General features: G+C 52.5%; 1 protein-coding gene across 2 annotated transcripts in view; it reads right to left on the bottom strand.

Annotated features, from left to right (window-relative positions):
• Nucleotides 1–20,525, bottom strand: part of PSD2 (pleckstrin and Sec7 domain containing 2) — a 74,466-nt gene that overhangs the window by 16,099 nt on the left and 37,842 nt on the right. The window contains exons 2-10 of one of the 2 annotated variants that reach the window (XM_064388288.1): nt 20,291–20,393; nt 17,731–18,270; nt 13,664–14,152; nt 12,392–12,586; nt 8,952–9,032; nt 8,395–8,507; nt 7,663–7,723; nt 2,774–2,864; nt 1,626–1,669 (exon numbers count right to left, since the gene is read on the bottom strand). In XM_064388288.1, coding sequence (XP_064244358.1) covers nt 1,626–1,669; nt 2,774–2,864; nt 7,663–7,723; nt 8,395–8,507; nt 8,952–9,032; nt 12,392–12,586; nt 13,664–14,152; nt 17,731–18,206 — 1,550 coding nt within the window. In that variant the 5' untranslated portion in view covers nt 18,207–18,270; nt 20,291–20,393. The remainder of the gene's footprint in view (nt 1–1,625; nt 1,670–2,773; nt 2,865–7,662; nt 7,724–8,394; nt 8,508–8,951; nt 9,033–12,391; nt 12,587–13,663; nt 14,153–17,730; nt 18,271–20,290; nt 20,394–20,525) is intronic. The other variant, XM_064388289.1, reaches the window with a different exon arrangement.

The raw sequence follows: 20,525 nt of genomic DNA, 5'->3' as shown, positions 1-20,525 counted from the left end.
TGCCATCCTTGGCAGGGTGACATCCCGGGACCCCAGCAGGGTGCCATCCCCGGCAGGGTGACATCCTGGGACCCCAGCAGGGTGCCATCCCCGGCAGGGTGACATCCCGGGAGGTGGCCGGGCAGGGGCAGTGCTGGCAGGCGTTGTGTAAGCACAGATGTGCTCCTGCTGAGCTCCCTCACGTAGAGCAGCCCGCAGCTCCCTCTCGTGACAGAGCCCACGCGTGACGCCGCGTCACGCAGGGAGCCACGCAGGGAGGATCCAACCCGCGCCCGATGCTTTGTTTGGTCAGGGCAATACCAGGAAGAGAGCAAGTGATGGCACAGAAGGTCCTGCTCTCTCCGGACACAAGAGAGGTCTAAGACTGAGCAGAGAGGAGAGGAATGTCCCCTGTGCCAGTGTAAGAGCTCAGGTCTGCCATGGGCTTGCCCTGGAGGGACACTGGAGTCGGGGAGCTCGCTGATGAGCCTGGCCTGTGCTCTGAGTGAGGAGCAGGGGAAGAAGCACTGAGGGAGGTGCTGTGTGACCCTGTGATGGAGCCCACCCTGCCAGCTGTTTCCAGGCTCGTTTCAGGGTAACAAATGATGATCTCATCGAACTTTTGATGGCATAAAAAAGAGGGGTACGAGGCCACCGCTGAGAGGACCAGGAGCAGCTGGGCGCTGCGCTGGGGCTCCGGGCCACGAACACGAACTGCAGGAGCAGCCGGGGTGTCCTGGCAGGAGCAGAGGGCAGGAGCAGCCTGGGCTGTGTAACAGCGGCACGGTGAGGAGGCCAAGAGAAGTGACTGCCTGCTCTGCACTCCCTGCATCGTATGGTGATACAGCAAACAGCACAGGGCATCAGCGAGGTGACAGACTTCAGCTGAGGCCAGGAAACCTGGGGCTGGAGCACTTGCAATGTAAGAAACAGCTGAGAGAATTGGACTTGTTCAATCTGCAGAAGAGATGGCTTTGGGGGACCTCATGGCAGCCTTGTGTGAGAGGTTATTGAGAGGACAAAGCTGGGCTCTTCACTGTGGTGCATGGCACAAGGACAAGAGACAGTGGGCAGAAGTCAAACCAGCAGAGACAAGAGAAAATGCCACTCTCATAATAATAAAGTATTGGTTTGTGGATCCAGAGGGGCTGTGGGTTCCCCATCCTTGGAGGGTTTCAGGATCAAATTGAACAAAGCCCCGAGCACCCTGGTCTGAACCCAGTGATGACCATAATTTCAGGAGGAAGCTGAACTAGAGATATCCCAAGCACTCTTCCTTTTTAATCGATTCTATGATACTATTTCCAGAAAAAAATCCATGTGGGAGAGATGGAAAGTCTCAATGACCAAAATAACCCCAGATCCTTGCTTGTGCAGAGACATCAGAAGCACGTGTAGAGGAAGAGCATTTTACAAGTGTAATAGTAAACAAAGAGGGCATTCCCTTCCTTTAGGTCCACAGACTGTCACCAACCTTCCCAACTGCCTTTGTGCCTAAGCCATAAATAAACCCATTTGTCTGTCTGCAGAGAGACTTCAGGACTTAAGGGCTTGGCAGGAAATGTTCTGGGATTGTAAGCATGACTTAAGACCTGCCAACTACTTGGAAAGACACACTATCCCTTCAATGCTCAGCATATACTTACATGGCCCACTCCAGCTTCTCATTCTTGATGGAGTTATACAGTGTCTGAAAAAAGAACATGGAATTAGCTGTATCTGCTTGTGGAGACAACTCCTCCTCCACACCCTGTGTTCTTGGAGATCCTTTCCCTGCTGAACTGTCCTGGAGAAGCATTTCCCAGTGAGCAGGATGGCTGCTGTCCTGCTGGACCCCTTCTTTCTGTGTGCCACGCTGGGAATGGGACTGGACGCAGCTGCAGCAGAGGGTTCTGGCAGCCAGCCCTGCTCAGGAGCCTCAATATGACATTTTTGACTCATTCTGGGTGCTGTACCTAGTTCTGAGTAAATCCTGGCCTACACAGAGTGGTAGAAGACTCTGGGATATGCCATGATGCCTTCAATGTCTTAACTAGGCAAAATGACAGGGGAGGCTTGAACTGAGTAGCAGAGGAGGGATGAAGGACCTTGGAATCAGCTTTTCCAGCTCCTTCTGTGCACAATTCCAGTGGCTTCCCTGGAGCACTGGAAAAGAAGCAGGAATAGGCTAGCAGAGCAGAATGTGGAGGTGGTCCTGACCATACAGAGGGATAGGATAGGGTAAGGTCTGCTTGGGAGATGGGGATGCCACCCCAGACATGATGTGACACCCCCAATGTGGCACCTCTCATTCCAGCCTCCTTCCATGCAGTGAAATTCAGGGCAGGCTGCTGGACCTGCAGCAGGTGCAGAGAGCAGTGGTGCTGCTGAACCATGTGGCAGGAAAAATACTCCCTTTGGGACATTTAATCAGATCCCATGGTACTGCACTGGTTGTGTTGGAACATTGTATTTCATCACTGGGTAGGGGAGGCTAAGAAAAGCTTTGATGCTGGATGATCATGTTTTGGGGTGGGGAGTACCTTGCTTTGGGCATTATCTGAAATGCTGGGGAAAAAGGGCCCCTGGTAGGCTCTGAGGGCAGGCCACAAATGCCACAAATCTGGACAAAACACCACTAGGGAACAGATCTATTTTGGCTCACTGTAAGTTAGCAGAGACATTCATGGGGGTTACAATTCTTCCCCTGAAACAAGTGGAAAATGCTGATTGAAGGGCTCAGGGTGTCCCAGCAGGACTAGGTGGCACTGCATTAATAATGACAGCATCCCACTGTCTATTTATATCACATTACCTTCAGCAAATCCTTGGCAAAGTCCTTCCCATCATTCAGCCCATCCAGGTTTGCTATGAACTGTTGGCAGGACATCTTTTTGCCAATGTTCTGTAAGGCAAAGAAGCAGCTCATTAAACTTGTGGAGAGTTTTGACTTTAATCAGTGTCTTTCAAAGAATAATTTTATATGTAGTGCTGAAGCTTGGGCTTGTCCCAGTAGCTCAAAGGGCTTCTGATCTGATTTGCTGTTGGGCTCTCTGCTTTATTTGCTCATGCTAGCATCCAAATGTTTCAAATGGCCTCTTTTTTAATGGTGGACATAAGATACCTGAAAATAGCCTCTCCAGCTCTTGCTGGAGTGGTCCTGGGTACAGGCTCTGTGTCTCAAAACTCAAGACAAGCACTCCACCTGGTGAAATGACAATGTTTGGATGGGGCTGCAAGCCTGCTGTGAGAGAAATGGTGTGAGCTTGCAGTGCCAGCACCTGGAACAGCCAGCATTGGGCAGGGGAGTGCTGGGCCTTGATGGAAGCTGTTATTTTTGATTGCCAGTACAAAAAGAAATGGTCCAGCTACTGGTACTGTGGAGAGGGCAACACAAGTACACTGGGAGAACCTCACAGCCTGGAGCACCAGCTAATGCCAACAATGTTTGGTACTGATGCTTCCAGGCCACCTGGCATCCCTGGTATCATGGCTTCATCACCTGTGGCATCTGTCTTCCCAAAGCCTTCATCCTTCACTTCCTCAGCCTGCAAGGGTCGAGGCAGGCAGCCTCGTCCCAATCCTCCCCTGCAATCCTACCTCTCCAAAGGGATGGAGCAGAGGTGCAGAAGAGTCAGTGGCTATTATAGGGTTCAGAAAAAGGAGTTTGATGTCACAAAGGAAAGATGGGGGTCTCCATTGCCATGTTATATCCTTCACAGCTTCAGTGTTTGGGGCAGACCCTGGTGACATCGCTTGGAGGGGGCAGTGGAGCCAGGGAGGACAGCATGAGCTGCCACTGATGGTCCTGAGGGTCCCAAGAGCTTCCTGACATTCTTGGGCTCCACATCAAGATATGGGCAGGGTGAGCATCCAGGAGGATGTGGGAGGATGGCCCAGAACAGCAGAGTCAGAGCCCTGCTGAGGGCTCAGTGAGGAAGAGGAAGGGCCTCAGTGGATCTGGCAGGGGATGAAGGTGCAGCAGATGATACAGGAGACACCCTGAAGAGTGAGATGTGTCCTCTGTGCAAGGAAATAACCTCCTGAAAGAGATGACACCAGCAACCTCTGCCCACAAATGTGCACTGCAGATCACCTGGTGGCTTCTCTCCAGATGAAAGCACGAGAAAGAAATGAGGCCTTGGGATTAGCTCAGTGTGCCCCCCTCACCCCCTGCCTTCTGTGTGTGCAAACCAGGCTGCACAGCGAGCCAGGCACTGCCTTTGAGCAGCTCTGTCTGATACTCCTAATTATGCCTCCTGCTGGTGCCAGCTCCAGATGAGCTGGCTCCCTCGAGAGATCAAGAAAAAGAGGAGTAAAGCACTGTTACAAATCTGCAGTGCCTGGGGACGTGGTGTGGCACAACACAGCTCAGCCCTTGTGGCTTCCTCCTGGGGAGCTCCACTAGCCAGAGCTGCCAGCCAGGGTTCAGTGGGTACAGGGGATGCAGAAGGGCTCAGAAAAGGAGCAGACATGCAGGGATTTCAGCAGAGAGGAGAGATTTGTGTGCTTGCTGGCCAGCAGTGAATTTCGGACAGAAAAGATAAAGGAAAAACCCAGCAGCACAAGAGAGTGTGGGTGGGGAAAGGGAGGAGGGCAAGGAGCCTCCAGAGGCAGGGAGCTGGCAGGTGAGGCAGGTGAGGCAGGTGTTGTCTGAGAGAGGCAAGGAACTGCTTTGCAGGGAGAAGGTGCCTATTCCCAGCCCTGCCCTGAGGCAGGGGAGCAGAACCCAGAGCACTGGCCTCTGAGCCCCAGGAGTGATTCAGCACCGCATGCAGAGGCCAAGGCATCTTTGGAAGTGAGTGGATACAGTGAGATAACACAAATTATGTTCTCACAAGGCCTTTTTGGGATTTCTCATGTGAATCCCAAGGGATGCCTTCCTTTTTGCTGTGTGATCTCTCCCTTTCTCTGGTGCAAGAGACCTCTGAGCTCCCCTGGGGCAGCAGCCACACAGTGGAAAAGCAGATAATTGCTGAGTAACTGATCTGGTCCTGGATGTGTTCTAGGCTGCTGGAACAAACCTGCAAATTCTGGGTACCAGTGAGCCCTGGGCCACACAAACCTGCTGTGGGCAGCCTGGTGTCACTCTGCTCACATCTCAGAGCTCCCCAGCCCTCCCAGTGCTGCAAACACAGCACTGCTGCTGACACTGAGCCCTGAGCTCAGCTTAAGGACACAACCACAGGGTTTGTAACATTAATAGGAGTGGAGAAATGGAGTTAGGACCTGCCCAGGATCCCATTTCAGGCTTTGTTTGGTGCTATGCTTTTTGAAAACCCATTATTACTCCAGAAGGTGGCATTTCCTAAAGGGCCAAAATGCACCCATGAGTGCTGGCGATGCAAAGGAGTTGATCTGTCACTGTCCTCCCATGGCCAGGAGGGCCAGCAGTGACAGTGGGAAAGGACACAGCCTTCAGCTTTGTCTTCATGGGGCAGATGGAACAGGACAGGGCTTTCTTTGCCATAAGAACTCATGGAGCTCAAACAGCACCAGCAGGGCAAGGCAGAAAGTTGCAACAACTTGGATTATTTTACATCTATAGTCTTGATGCTTCAGGATGTAGCTTTTCTATTTTTCAGATCCTGCACTGCTTTAGTGTATAGCTCTAAAACTCCATGGCCTGTCAGCTGCTGAGATTTATTGAGATAAAACAATTCCTCTCTAGGCCTGGAACTCAAGGACACCTCAATGACTCAGGCCCGGAGAGGTGTAAACAACAGTGAACTGGGGGGATTGGAGTAAATGACTTCATTACCTGAAGCTGTAATTGGAAGATTAACCCATGATATGTAAATGAACTAAACTTCAAATTGCCTGAAAATCGTCACCATTGTCCATCCTGGGTGTAGCCCTTCAGAGGCTTTTGACTGCCCAAGCTGTACCTGTTGAAGGCCTTCCACAAATACCTGCTTTTACTCTCTTAATCTTGTCTAGCCTCTGTTCTAGGTGCCCTCTCCAAGGCATCAGCCTTGGGATGCTTGTTGTACTTGGAATGTTCTTGGTGACCACTGGCTTTTAACACCAACTCCAGGGGCTTCCATGAATAGGGAATGTCTCATTTTAAAGTTTTCTGGGTGGTTTGGAAACGGGGTCTGAGTGCACCTGGGTAGAAAATCAACTGAGCTAAGGCCAAAATCTCCTGCTCCAAAGCTCTGTGTCAGGGCTTTGCTGGAATGGTGAGTTTGACCATGCCAGGACACTGCTGTGACACTGCCCCTTTACAGACACACATCCACCCCCCCTCCTCACCAAGGGCATCTCCCCCTCCAGCAATGCACAGTAAAACACTGCAACACACACACACATTACAAAGGAAAATAACATCGGATGTGGCATGGAATATCATGGCAGCATCTCCAACAAGGAGGGGTGGGAGATCAAGTCACACATTCCCAGGTACACCACAGTTCATGGAGGTTTCTTTACACCAGGAACATTTCATGTGATGATATCAGTTGCTAATGGCTTGCTAAGAAGGGAAGAACACTGCACAATCACTAAGGATTCCAGACAAACAAAATTCCTTACTGTTTTTTAACACAATCAAAACAAGTCAAATGCCAGTGCTTTAAAGCAAAACACTAGAAGGACTGCACTTACCACCTGGTAAAGGGTTAAAGAGCAGAAAGAGAGGTTCCAGGAGCAGAAGGAAATTTAAAAAAAAATAAAATAAAAAAAAGGAGGAAAAGGAGAAGAAGAAATTAATGTTACACATGCAGAAAAATAAAGAGAAGATTTTTCAAGGAAAAACTCAGGCATCTGCACACCTGGTCAAAAGAAAGCTATTTTTTCTGTGCCTAGATATCATGAGAACATTTCTTCTTACCCAGGCCTCTGACCCAGCTTGCCAATGAAGAATAGAAATGGTAAGGTTTTTGAGGTTTGGGTTGGTTTTCTTGTCCCTTCAATTATGTCTATCTTCCCAGAGGCATATTGTGGATTTTTTTTTAACTTGAAAAAACTAGACAAAATAAGATTATTTTGGATTGAAGTCACATAGTTTGCCTTTTGCCACAATGCTGCTTTTGATGCTGCAGGAAGTGATTTGATGGAAATAATTCCTTGGCTCCAACCATTTTGGCTGGAGGATGAATGCTCTATGAGACTGATCCCACCACTGATCTGACTGATCCCCAGGTTACTGGGAGCCTCTAGAAGGTGCTGAGAGACCTTCTCACAGCTTCTGCCATTTTCCAACCACTTTTCTGGGCACTGAACTCTGTTCACTTTGCTCTTTTTTTTCTATGAAACTCTCCAGTGGCTGCCTGTAACACCCTGGGGAAAGGGGACAGCTGGAGCTCACTTCACATTTTGGGAAGGAAAGGTCGAATGTAGACCTGTGTAAACCCACTGGCCCCCTTGCAGCAGTTTTTGGGGAGAGGTTCTGCACCACAAGAAGGAGCAGCCCCCAGGGACTGGCAGGGAAGAGCTCACTGAGATTTCCTGGGCCAGGGCTGAGCTGGGCAGCAGGAGAGGAGGCAGCACTGCCTGGCCCTCGCCCTTTGGCATGAGTCTGCAGTGACACTCAGGTGTGGACTGTCCCTATGTACCCAAAATTCCACCTGGAGCAGGTCAGAGAACTCTCTGCCAACCCATCTCAATTGTCCAGCAACACTCTCAGCACCGGGAACAGAGATCTACCCTGGGAATTCCTTCCTGGGAAGGAACAAAGGATGGATGCTCATCCAGGGGCTACTTACATGGCCATGGAGGTCTGTGTTGAGCAGCATCAGGGCACAGGTGAGTGTATGAATCCCATCTGAAACACACAACAGTCACAGAGCTGTGGCTGCTTACTCCCAGTTCTGGTGTTTGTTGTCTTGGCAGCCCAGCCATTGCTAAACCAAGGCCAGTCGCTGTGTCTGGGAACCTTAAAGAATATCTGCTCCCATCAGCTGTGTAGGATTTTACAAAACAAACAAAAACAAGCAACACAAAAAGCCTGAAAGACATCCTCTTTTCCCTCAGACTTCACCTCTTCCTAAAACAACCACCATAAAATTGACTTCAAAGCAGTTTTCCTTTCAAAGACCAAACTTCCCACTTCAAAACCCAAAGCAGCTGCTTGTGAAAGTAATATTCCAGTCCCTGCTCCCTCCCTGGTGCTCTCTAGCCCTTTTGTGAGGTCCTTCAAGGACCAGTTCATGTGCCAGAATGTGTTTGCCTCTCAGTGCTGTGAGCTGGCACGTGGAGACTGGTCTGGCTCTCTTTGGGGGGTCTGTCAGCACCCAGCATCCCCAGACCCTCCAGGGCAGGGACAAGGACCAGGGCAGGGACAAGGACCAGGGCAGGGAGAACGACCAGAACAGGGTCCCTGGGCACGGAAGGAGCTGCAGCTGTGCCTGCCTGGCTGTGGGTGGTGGTTGCAGCCCAGCTCTGTGCCCAGGTGCCCTGTGGCATGGCCAGGAGGCAGGGGAGAGGAAGCAGTACCTTCAGAGGTGCTCTCCTCGGGGTTGCACTGGCAGTAGCGCCGGGAGAAATGGATCAGCACGCGCTCCCGCTCCTGCGTCTCTCCCATCAGCGGGAACGCCTTCAAGAACGTCCTGCACAGAGAAAGGGATACTTAGAGATGTCCTGCTGGGCAGTGCCCTCACACCCAGCCCCACAGCCTGCAGAGGGGGTGCAAAGGGATCCATGGAGCCGTGCAGGGGAATTGCTGCCAGCTGGGAGCTGATCTACCTGGGGCATGGCAGCACCAGGATGGGTTGCACAACCAAAATAAAAATAATGACTCCCACTTGCTCTGATTCTGTATGGCATGGGATTCCTGGGAGAGCTGCCCTCTACCCTGGGGAAGCAGGCTGTGGGCCCTCCTGTTGAAGCCCACTTTTGGAGGCAGCACCTTGTGCCAAACATGATGCCAAAGACTGAGTGACAGCCTGGATCTCCCCCCAGCCCCTGCTCCTCTCACAGGGATGGCTCACACAGTGCTGGGGAGCCTGGAGGAAACCCCAAAATCCCACCACTCTCTCCATCCCAGAGCTCACCTGAGTGCTTTGTCAAGGGTCAGGCCAGTGAAGTCAAAGAAGCTGAGATACTCCTCTGCTACCAACTTGCTAAATTCGTTACTGTAATTAAAGAGGGAGTGGTCAGCCCCTTTGTCAGGGAAGAAAACACTGTCCACAAGAGGAACAGCAGAATGCTGCCTCTGGGCCAGCCCAATCCCAGCAGGACACTGCAGACACCATCTCAGACACAGGGATCTCCTGGCCTGGAGTGCTGCTGGAAGACCTCTGTGATGTGCCCACAGCCATCCCCAGACACCTGAGAAGGAGAGACACCTGCCCTGCTGCACTCCTGAGGGTGCAGAGCCTCCTCCCAAACCAGCCAGAGGAGCCATAGGATATCCTGTGCTCCTCCAACACCTGGTTCTTTCCCAGTGCTGGGTGTGTTCCCCTCTCCCACAGAGGCTCCCATCCCACCCTCTCAGCACAGCCCCTTGCTCCTGTGGCAGGTGGGTGCTGCTGGAGACTGGAGCAGGACAGCCTTGGAGAGCTCTGCCAAGGGAACTGGACAGCATCACAAGACATCAGAAGGCAGCCAGACCCCTGCAAACAACAAATTCCTGCCTCTCCAGGGACCCAGTGACATAAATGGGATTCTTCTCCCTGAGCCCCAGAGCCAGTTAACATGCCCCAGGCCATGGGATAACAACAGGGGCCAGGGCAAGACCCTGTCCCACCCTAAGAAGGACTTTTGTGTTTGCTCTGGTTTCCTCACTCAGGAATTATCCTCCCCTCTCTCTGTGCCAGTGCCAGCCCTTCCTGCAGGAATGGGTGACACTTCCACCATGACGACAGAGGCATTCCTCCAAGGAGAGCAAGGCATTTCCCATGGGGACATTCCTGCCATGCTCTGGCTGGTGGCCCTGCAAGGCATTTCCTGTGGGGACATGCCTGGCATCCTCTGGCTGCTGCCCTTTCAGCCTCCACAGACCTCCTCTCACCTTACAGCCCGTTTGATGCTCCCTACCTCTGCCTGCTTTGGGAGGGTCCAGGCACCAAGAGTTCTGACTGCCCTGCTGGGTCACAAGCCACCCCAGGGGACCCAGGAGCCCTGGCCTTTTCTCCCAGTCCATTCCCACGTGTCTGGGCATGGAAAGATTTGTGATGTTTTACCTGCCCTGCTCCTTTTGGCATCACCTGGGGCACTCCAGTGCCATAAGAACCTGTGTGAGTAAAAGCTCATCTCTGGGGCGAAACAGCCCTTGTGCCCCCATTGTGCTGCCCGTGGGTGGGACCCTGCAGACCCCACATCCCTGGGCACTGCAGTGCTGGAGCTGTCCTGGGCTGCTGCCACAGGGATTTGGTGAGAACAATTCTGGGAAACCCTACAAGGAAGTGCCTGGCACTGCCACTGTCACAGCCTGGGACAGCTCAACCTCCACCCAGCACAAGATGTGCCTGTGGGGACTGATGGAGCTGAGAGGGCCACAGACCAATGCTGGGAACAAGAGTCTTCCACGGAGAGTTCAGCTGCCCAGACTTCTGCCAATGGTAATTTCAGGATTTTAGGTTAATTTCACAGAACTGAGGCAGATGGAGGCAAACTGTGGGGAGATATCCAACCTGCATTTCCTTGTTTGTCAAGCCTTTTCTGCCTGTTTGACAACGATGAATAGTTTTTGGCTTTGGTTTACTTTCTCTTTTTTTTTTTTTTTTAGAAAATTGCCAATTATCACAAAGAAAAAAAAGTGATAAAATAAGTGATAAAATGAGATTTCACTTTTTGTACAGCCCTCCTACATAGAGCTGGTCTGAAAGCATCCCTTAAACTTAGTCTGTTCCCAGCACTACAGGTTGGTCTTACATTGTCTTAAGTGAGCAAGAGTGACTTAATACCTATATTAATACCTATAAATACCTATCTTCACCCTATTCCTTTTCTGCTCTGCCAATCCACCTGCCTGATCCAAGAGTCTGCAGCTCTATTTAGGTCTCATGTCAGGAAATGGTTCAGATGTCAAAACCCAGCTGATCAAAACGAAAATTTTGTTTCAAAGGGAGTGTGAGTTCCCAGATGTGGGTCACCAAACAGCCTCCTGAGGCATGAGGGTTGCAGGTGTGAGTGAGGACTGCAGGAAATAGCAAAGGGACAGACTCAGAAACCCAGTGCTTGAAAGGTCCCCCCTCAGTGAGCTGTCATGGCAAATTGGAAAGAAAGGAGAAGGATGTTACACACCTGAGGCAAGAGCAACCAGCAATGCACCTGCTACAAGAACCTCAGCAAGGGAGGAGAATGAGGATGTTGCCAGGTGATGCCAAGAGCCTCTCTAGGAGACAATTCCTGGGCTCCTTCTGTCCCAGCACTAAGCTGGGAATCACACACCAGCCTTGGTACTGAAAGTGTGGGTATTTGCTGAGGGACAGGTGTGTTCTGCTGGTCTGGGCAGGGGGGAGACATTCAAGGACAAAAAAAAAAAAAAAAAAAAATCCCAGCAACACAGGTTATATCTGATCCAGGCAAAGGATGATGGGGATTGGTGCCTTCACACCCACTGGCATCCTAAAATAATCTGTTACTGCTACACTCGTTACTGTTACTCTGTCTCTTAGAAATCTCTGTAGCTCTCCCACTTTTGAATATTTTTTGATTTCCCTTCTGCCTTACCCAGGCAAATCTACCAGCTGAAGAGCCTGGACCTCCCTGTGTGTCCCTGGCCCTCCAGCAAACCCTTCCTACCCTTGTACAGACTGGGTTGGGAGGCTCTGCAGCAAGGTCGTTTTGGGGTGCAGACATGAAAAACCTGGGGAGTGGCAGGGAGCCCAGTGCAGAGGCTGGTCTGGCACCCAAACCCTTCAGTCTGGGGATTGCTTTAGTCTTGCTGGGCTCTTCCCAAAGCCAGGAAGCTCTTGGTTCTGGTGGGCAGCAGCTTGTGACATTTACTGCCCAATACTACAGGCAGCTGGTAGCATTCATATTTTCACAGAATCACAGAATCATGAGGTTGGAAGAGATCTCTAAGATCGTCAAGTCCAATCTATGCCCTAACACCTGTAGCACCAAGTGCCATGTCCAGTCTTTCTTAAACACATCCAGAGATGGTGATTCTACCACCTCCCTGGGAAGAGCATTCCAGTACTTTATTATTCTTTTGGTGAAACATCTTTTCCTAATATCCAACCTATACCTTCCCTGATGTAGCTGAGACTGTGTCCTCTGGTTCTGTCAGTGCTGGTTGGTGGAAGAGACCGACCCCCACCTGTCTACAGCCTCCCTTCAGGAAGTTGTAGAGAGAATAAGGTCACCTCTGAGCCTCCTCTTCTCCAGGCTAAACAACCCCACTGAGCTCCCAGCTTCAACTGGGAAGATCTCCAGCAGCCCCACTCCATCCAGCACCCAGACTTAGCCCTTGCTGCCCTCCCAGCCTGAGCAGTGCTCCCCAGCCCCGTGTCTCTGCAGCCCTGGCCGGGCTGATCCCACGTACTTCTTCCCGAGCTGTCGGGCCACGTCGCAGCGCTTGAAGCCCTCGAGGTTGTAGAGGCGCTTGGCCAACCTCTTGGCAGCCTCGCTGTCCGCCCTGCAGCCGTTGGCCAGCGTGTCCGTGCTGCCCTGGTCCAGCTGCTCCGTGCTGCCCATGTCCGAGTCCGAGTCCGAGAGCGTGTCCTTCAGGCTGGCGTCGCTGTGCAGAGACAAGAAACGTTCACGGAGCCGCAGTGTGACCCCGTGAAAGCCACAGAAAACGCCACGTTTTGATTTCTTCTTGCTCTCACAAAAAAAAAAAAAAAAAAAAAAGAAAAACTAGCAATATGGCTGTGAACTGAACATTGGACATTGGACAAGCCCTCCTTCATTTCAGCTCAAAGGAAATAGTGCAGTGTAATTCCAAATTGGTAGAAATTTGGCCTCTCTCAGACCGTCTCTCATTCCCCCTGAGAAATGAGGATGTAGCAAAGTAAGCAGCCTCAACACCTTCCTCTCTCTCCACTGGGGATCCCAAGCTCATTCCAAGCCATGGACATCATGGAAATCTTAGGGATAGATGCCATACTTTTCAGTTCAGGTTATTTGCTGAGGATGGGAAGCTGCACTTGTACAAATCATGTCAACGGGACTGGCACCAGACCAACTTTCACTGGTGAGCTGCTCCCCTGTAGTTCCCTGCTGGCCTCGTGGCCAGCTGTGCCTACAGACAACACTCTGAGCAGCCCTGCTGGCACCGTGTAGGTGGGCATACAGCCCTTTATCTGCCTGCTCAAGGCCACTTACAGCACCAATTCAAGCATTTCCAAGCACTGCTGGCTGATAGCTGGACATACAACCTCGCTCCAGCTCTCCCCTGACCTGGTTACTCATCACCTGGCTTCCTCATGCAGGGAAGTGCCCTACCAATGAGCTGCTGCCTCCCAGGGGTGATGGTTTGGGTTTGAGCTGGTCCAGAGGATGAAGTCTCTGCTAATCTCCTCCTTGTCTTCAGAAGAACCTTTGGGGAGGCTTCTGTAGGGGTACCCTGTCCTAAGTGAAACCTTGAGGTTTCCCTGCACTTTAGAGGCATTTGGGAGAGCACCTGACTGTCCCCAGCCTGCCAAGGGCTGTGCAGGTGAAAGTTTTCCTGCTGGTGTTTGGTCTTTCTGCCACAACAGCACATGAGAGGAAGCACAAGGGGTGAAAGAGCAGTTCCAACTCAATCATGTTCACCAAGCCTGGACTGGTATCTCATAAGAAAAGAAGCCACCGTCCAAGAAACTCCCTGCCTTACCTGATGGAGTTAATGATCTTGGTGGCATCTTCCTCTGAGCCTTCCACGTGGAACCCATTTGGGATGCTCTTCAAGGACAGCCGGCTGAGCACATTCTCTGACCTGCTGCTGGTAATTGAGTGTCTGAGAGGGCTCCCAAAATCCCCCTCTGCTGGCTTGGCTGCCCCCTGCTCCTGCTTATCAGCAGCCATGTGCTGAAGGGCTTCTCTCTGCTGGGCCGCCAGTTTCTGCTCCAGGAGCTCGGGGCTCTCCTTGGCCCTTTGCTGGATCAGTGGGGTGAGGGGTGCCTCAAAACTGACACAGCTGTCTGTCTCGTCTGTGAGGGAGAGCACGTCCAAAGAGTCCAGGCTGCTGTAGTAGGTCCCCTTCATAAGGTCAGACTCAACAATCTTCTCAAAGGTCGAGCTGAAGCCATCCCTGATGTCTTTGAATTGGAAATGCTCCCGGTCATCATCGCTGCAGCTTAGCTTGCCATCTCCAGAAGCAAACCTGGACCAAAAGGAGAAATGTAGAAAATGCTGTCAAGGCAATTCTTGCCCCGTTCCATTTGGAGCTGGAAGGCAAGAGAAGAGGCAGAAATGGCTGCTGTGATAATGGCCCTTGGGATCTTTCTGTGGTATAACCAGCCTGATTCCCAATTTTGTTACAAGATTCCAGAGCTGAAAAAAACAGTTTTGTGATGAACAATCTCAGAGGCTCAGCCAGCCCTTAATTTGGTCATGTTCCAGTAAAAAGCCAGACCTCTGAACTGGAGACATTTGCATACGACACCTGCTACTGGATCCAATGCCAGAATAACCTCCTTGTTATCACTTAGCAGGTCCCACATTGCCATAATCCCAGGGAAGATAGCCCTGCTCTTTCAATACCCTGTACAGAATAATTTCTATTAACTGCTCACACCACAGGCCTCGTATATTCCAGCCCTATACCTGTCCCCTGATGGGCCTACACCACCCCCATGTCCCTCTTCTGGACACTTCCTAACAGCTTTGGAACTTTCTTGTGGTGCACAGAACTGCCCCAGGGCTCGAGCTGAGGCCACCCCAGCCCAGAGCAGAGAGGGACAATGCCCTTCCTGGCCCAGCTGGCCATGCTGGCCCTGATGCCCCCCAGGAGGTTGTCCCTCCCACCTTGCAGGGCACTGCTGACTCAGATTCAAGTTGCCATCACAAGTTTGCTGCGCTGGTGGAGTGTGGATCCTGCCAGAGAAGGACATGATGGAAACCAGGACTTTCTTGCTTCTGCACTGCAGTCTTTCTGCAAAGTTTTTCTGAAACTTTATTTGATGGAATGTGAATTTTTTGACAGTTATATGTTGCCATGGGAGGAAATGTGTAGGCAAAAGCCGCAGTCCCAAAACTGCAGGTGCTGAGTGTGTCTACAAGCGAAAGGTGGGGATTTCTCTGTTAAAAATTTCGCTCTTTTTCCATGAGCTCATGGGGCTGAAAGTAGAGAGCATCATTCCCTGGTGGATCTTGCAGTTGGACTGCAGAGCTGTGACCTCCCTGAGATCAGCAGGACCAATGTTGGGGGCTTCTGAGAAGGTGAAAGACCTCTAGGCAGCACAGCCACAATGAAAGGAAAGTGGGGCTTTGACAAACAAGAGATATGATGGGATACACCAGAAAGGGGAAAAAGGCATTCAGTTAATGCAAATTGCAACACACACTCAATCTTTTGCTCTGTTTGCCTGATTTATTTTTTTTACCAACCATTCCCTGCATAGATGCACAAACTAACCTACCTTCAGGAGGACAATAATGGGTTCTTCTCCAGTTCTACCATTGATTGATGACCCTGGATGACTTCCCCCTTTAATCCTCCATTCCAGTGGGAAGAGCAAGACTCAACACCTTCTTGTAAGTACTTTAAAATTTAGGGAGAAAATGCATCATACAAGCAGCAACGTGCAGATGATGACAAATGATTTCTCATCAGGAACAAATAGTTAACTTTCATTAGTAAAACATCGGACCAGGTTCTCCTATACCCAGAATGGGTCATGACAGCAATTCCCCAAAGGGGAGTGAAGAGAAAAATGGGGAAACTCAGAGGTGATGCAAGATGACAGCAACGTCCTGGTGTCTGGGTTAATCTGTCAGTCCTTCCTGACCCACACTGACCCAGGAGAGTGGACAGTTCCTGTGGTCAGGGCAGAGCAGCTCCACGCTGTGCTTGGCCCAGCCACACACTCCTGCCATTTACCCTAAAGATAGGTGGTCAAAGCACTGATGAGCTCCAGTGCAGTCAGCCACCCTAATCTGCAGGCTCTAAGTGGTTTCCCAGACTTCAGCTGTGTCCCAGAAGTTTTCCAGCTGCCCTTCTGCTTTGAATATAGTATGTTACTTGTCTCTTGTGCATTCAGCCTCCCAAAAGACTCATTTGCTATCCGAGTGAATATGTTTAGAGCACGAGATCACGGACTCTTCATGCAGACCCCAGTCAGGTTGCATCATCTCCAAATCCTCAGCCTGCCATTTCTACCAATTCATGCCTTAGTACCTTAAAATAATTGTACTTCCAGTGATTGCAGCAGCATTCACCCTTAGTTTCCTTTTGAACTTGCAGCCTCTGCCAGGGAGCCACCTACCAGGCAAATATGATTCCCCTGAAACCTGAGAGACTTGCAGCTATCCAAGACCTGATGGCATAGCTCACGGGGCTCCTGGGATCTGCCTGGGGACAAGCTCCCCGAGCTCTCCAGAGAGGAGCAGCCTGCCTGGACACTTCCTCTGCAACACCTTCAGCTGCGCTTTTTGAAGCAGCGCTGCTGCTTCATGTTGGGGCTCTTGAGTGAAACAAACCACCAGCCTTTTACAAAGCAGCCTGCTGAACAGAGAAACAAAGCAGGAGGGATGCCTGCTGTCAGCCCACGCCCTGCGTGGCTCCCCAGCTCTGCTGCCCACGCTGCAGACAGCGCTGGGAACGCGCAGCTCTGCACGGGGCTAGAGCCAGCAGGTGATCCCCAGGCCACCTTGGCCACCCTGTCCCTTCACAGCTCCTCTGGGACAGCCCCTGCGGCTCTTCTTGTGCCCCTCCTGCTTGCAGCATCTCCCCTGCCCCAGGGTAGGTGCACAGGCAGGGCTGTAAAATTCACAGCAGGCATCAGCCCCGGGTGGCTACAACACAGGGCCCTGGGCGATTTCTGGTGGCAAAGGGAAGCATCCATACCCCTCCTGCAGGAGTGGCATAGGAAGAACCTCTCCTCATCCCAGTGGCCTGTCATTCCCCCTAAGCCCCCAGCCTGCAGAATCCCATGGAGGTCTAGAAACCTTCAGAGGCATAAAATCAGCTGTGCACAGCACACCAGTGTGAGTGTCCCCCAGCCTGGAGAGTTCTCCTGTGAGCCAGGCTGCCAGAAGAGAGGACTCAGGGACATTGCACACGTTCAGGTTTGTCACAGGCACTTGAGAATTGGATGACACTTGTACCTTTTGCCTCACACTGCTGTTCCTGTCGCCCAGGTGCTGGTAACACCTGCCACAGGTGCAGTGGAGAGCAGAGCTCAGTGCCGTGCCCACTTTCAGACACACAGCTGCCACCTGCTAGCCCAGGGACTGTCAGAGCTAGCCATGCTGCCAGCGACCTCCAGGGCACACCAGCCTCCCAGACAAGCCTAGCTCTGCAGCATTCCCAGGCTGCTGTACCTGCCCTAAGTTACCTCAGGTAACTCTGCCATAAGTGCTGCAACTTGCGAGTGGGACACCCCCAAAGTGAGCACAACCAGCTCCTCTCGAGATCCCAAAAGCTTCCCCCTCACTTTAGTGGCTCTGTGAGCAGACACTGGTACTAATCACAGCTTTCTGTATTTGTAACTGGAAAAAACTCAGTGAGAAGTCCAGAGAGAAAAAAAAAAAAAAAGACTAAAAAGTTACACACAGGGAAAAAATGTGCGAGAAGCCTGAAGAGAAACAGGAGTGGAAAGCCACAGTCAGCCATGAGAGCAGCTGCAGCTCCTTAAACTGATGAGTTACACACGGAGCCGAGTAACTCGAACCAAGGAGCCTCGAAAACAACACACACAAACCGGGACTGAGCCGCCCTTAGGGCCGCTCCGCACTCACCCGAACTGCTCCTCCGCCTCGTCAGCGCTCAGAGCTTCTGAGGATCCCAGCACGCTGTGCCACCGCTCCTTGCTGAGGGCCCCGCTCGCTGTCTCCGGGCTGGCGGAGCCGCTGTGCCCCAGCTCGGGGCTGCTCCGGCCGGCCGTGTCCCCGTCCCCGTGCTGCGGCCCCGCGGCCACGCCGTTGGCCAGCGCGGCCCCGTCCGCACGGCCGCCCTCGGAGCCCGCGCCCTGTCCCCGCTCACCGAGCCTCCCGCCCGGCTCTGCCGCCGCCTCCAGATGTTCGTCCCGCTGCTCCCCCTCCGCTCGGGAGGGCTGAGCATCGTGCCGGGGGCTGGCTCTCCCGCTGGCAGGCTCCGCAGGCTGGCTCGGCTGCTCGTCCCCGTCGCTGCGGGCCGGCGGGGACGGCTGCGAGCCCGGGGAATGCGGCTCGCCCTCATCCGCGGCGGGCCGTGCCAAGGGGCTGCTCTCGCTCATGTTCCGCTCCGTGTCCCGGCGCTCACGGGGTCCCTCCCCGCGCTCAGCTCAGCCTCGCCGCTACCTACAAGGGAAAAGAAACCACGGCGTGGGCATGGGAAGGGATGGAAAGGCAGGATGAAGCCCCCTCCCCACCTCACATCCTCAGTGTAAAAGCAGGGAAGGGCTGTTCTGGTGTTTGGTGCTTTGGAAAGCCCGGTGCTCCTTACTCGGGGCAGTGAGATGGGAGAGGAAAAGCTTCTGTTGTGGTGCTGAGCACTGGGGCCCAGGCACCCGCCTCTCCTGATGCTGCCCTAACCCCAGAGGGGCTCTGAACAGGGGACGTGTCCCACCCAGGCTGTTAGTGCCCAGGGCAGGGGACAGCAACGTGGCATGGCTGCACTTCCCAGACTTGCTGCTGGGACAGTATTCCTTTGCATTCCCTGCCCTCCAGAAAGAGGAGAAATGGGTGAAACAGGCAATAAGCGTGATTTATTCTTTTCTAACCATTCTAAGCAGCTGTGCTGAGCCAACCTGTGTGATTCTCCCTGCTGAGTTAGCATTTCTGCAGAGCATCTTGCCTGCCAGAGCACCACTTCTCTTTTCCCAACACACAAGTACTGCTGAAGGGTGTCACAAGCTGCCAGCTAAAACTCTGGCAAAAATGTCCTGATTGAACATTCCCTGGGATGCTCTCTCTGTAGGGCAAGGGAAGGACACTGTTTTGCACCGATATAAGTAATTTTTTGACAAAAAGGCACTTTGTTGGCAAATAGACCCATTGATGAAAAGTCTGCAAGGTCTTACAAGCACCATCCTCAGCCCCACAGTGCTGTGCAAGCTTTACTCCATCATAACCCTCCCACAGCTGCAGTCAAATGCCACCAGAAATGATCTCTTCTGGAAGCAGGAGTATTCTGCATGGCACCCAGGCTGAGCCATTGTAACAGCTGATTTTGGTTTTAAGCAATATGTGTCTTCATAGATATTTTTAAAATATTATCTGTCTTCATAAGTCTGTTCAGCCTGGAAGAGAGAAAACTCCAGGGAGACCTTAGAGCCAGTTCCAGAACCTAAAGGGACTCCAAGAGAGCTGGAAAGGGACTTTGATAAGGGCATGAAGTGACAGGACAAGGACAAATAGCTTCACACTGACAGAGGACAGGGCTGCATTAGAGATTAGGAAGAAATTCTTCCCTGGGAGGGTGGTGAGGCCCTGGCACAGGGTGCCCAGAGAAGCTGAGGCTGCCCCTGGATCCCTGGGAGTGTCCAAGGCCAGGCTGGACAGGGCTTGGAGCAGCCTGGGGCAGTGGAAGGTTTCCCTGCCTGGGGCAGGGGGTAGGAAGATAATCTCTGAGGTCCCTTCCAACCCAAAGAGACATTTGGTGATGTGACTGTGATTCACCTGCACAGGAAGCCTGGCTAATCAGTGCCAGCACAGACAGACTCTGGGGATTTCCCCCTAACTCGGTTCCTAACTCACATCCGAAGCAGATAATTTGAATTCCCTGCCTCAGTTTCCCTCTCAGTAAGCCATCAGCTTTGAGCAGCCAGGAGGGTGCCCAGGTTCAGCAGCAGACTCTGAGTGCTCTCACTTGCTGAGCTGAAGCTTTCATTAGCAGTAAAATCCCTAATTGCTGGGCCAGGTCAGTTCTTGTTAACAAGGGATGCAGAAGTGCAGCTGCCTCTGCTCTTCCAGAGCACCTCTCCCTCTGTGGAGATGTCAGCAGCCCCTCCCTGCTGCTGCTTCCTCTGCAGCTGAACAAGGGAGAGGAAGGATTTGGACCCAAACACCCCTCTGTTGCTTGGGTAAGGGCAGATCCACACAGATACATGCTGAGCTGCTGCTGAGCAGGCCAGATCCCAAGGGGAACCCCAATTCCTGCCTGACTGCTGCCATCCCACAGCCCAGGAACTCCTGGACCTCAGATCTGGCCCGCTCTCCGTGTCCTGCTCCCCACAGCTGGGACGTGTGATGGGCTGGGGAGTTCAGAGCCCCACATGGCGTGGTTTTGGGGTGAAGCACTCCTTGAGGGCTGCATGTGCCACAGTCCTGGGATGGGGCAGGTCCCTCCTGGAGGCAGTTTTACCTCTGGCAGTTTTACCTCTTCTCCACGTGCATCCGTGTGCATCCCTCGCTGTCACAGCGCGCGCGGCATCGCCGCACCTATCGCAGCCGGGCGCTCCCGATCCCTGCACGGCCCCTGCCTGCAACAAGGGATCAGAGACAGTGAGAGCCAGGCCAGAGAGACAACCCTGCTGGTTTCCTGCCACCCTGCTGCTGCTCCTCATCACGCTGTTTCCCATACCCATCCCACGGCTCCTTGGCTGGGCACTGCA

This window comes from Passer domesticus, chromosome 13, assembly GCF_036417665.1.
Source record: "Passer domesticus isolate bPasDom1 chromosome 13, bPasDom1.hap1, whole genome shotgun sequence".
Taxonomy (NCBI): Eukaryota; Metazoa; Chordata; class Aves; order Passeriformes; family Passeridae; genus Passer; species Passer domesticus.
This window is presented reverse-complemented; position numbering and strand designations above follow the sequence as displayed.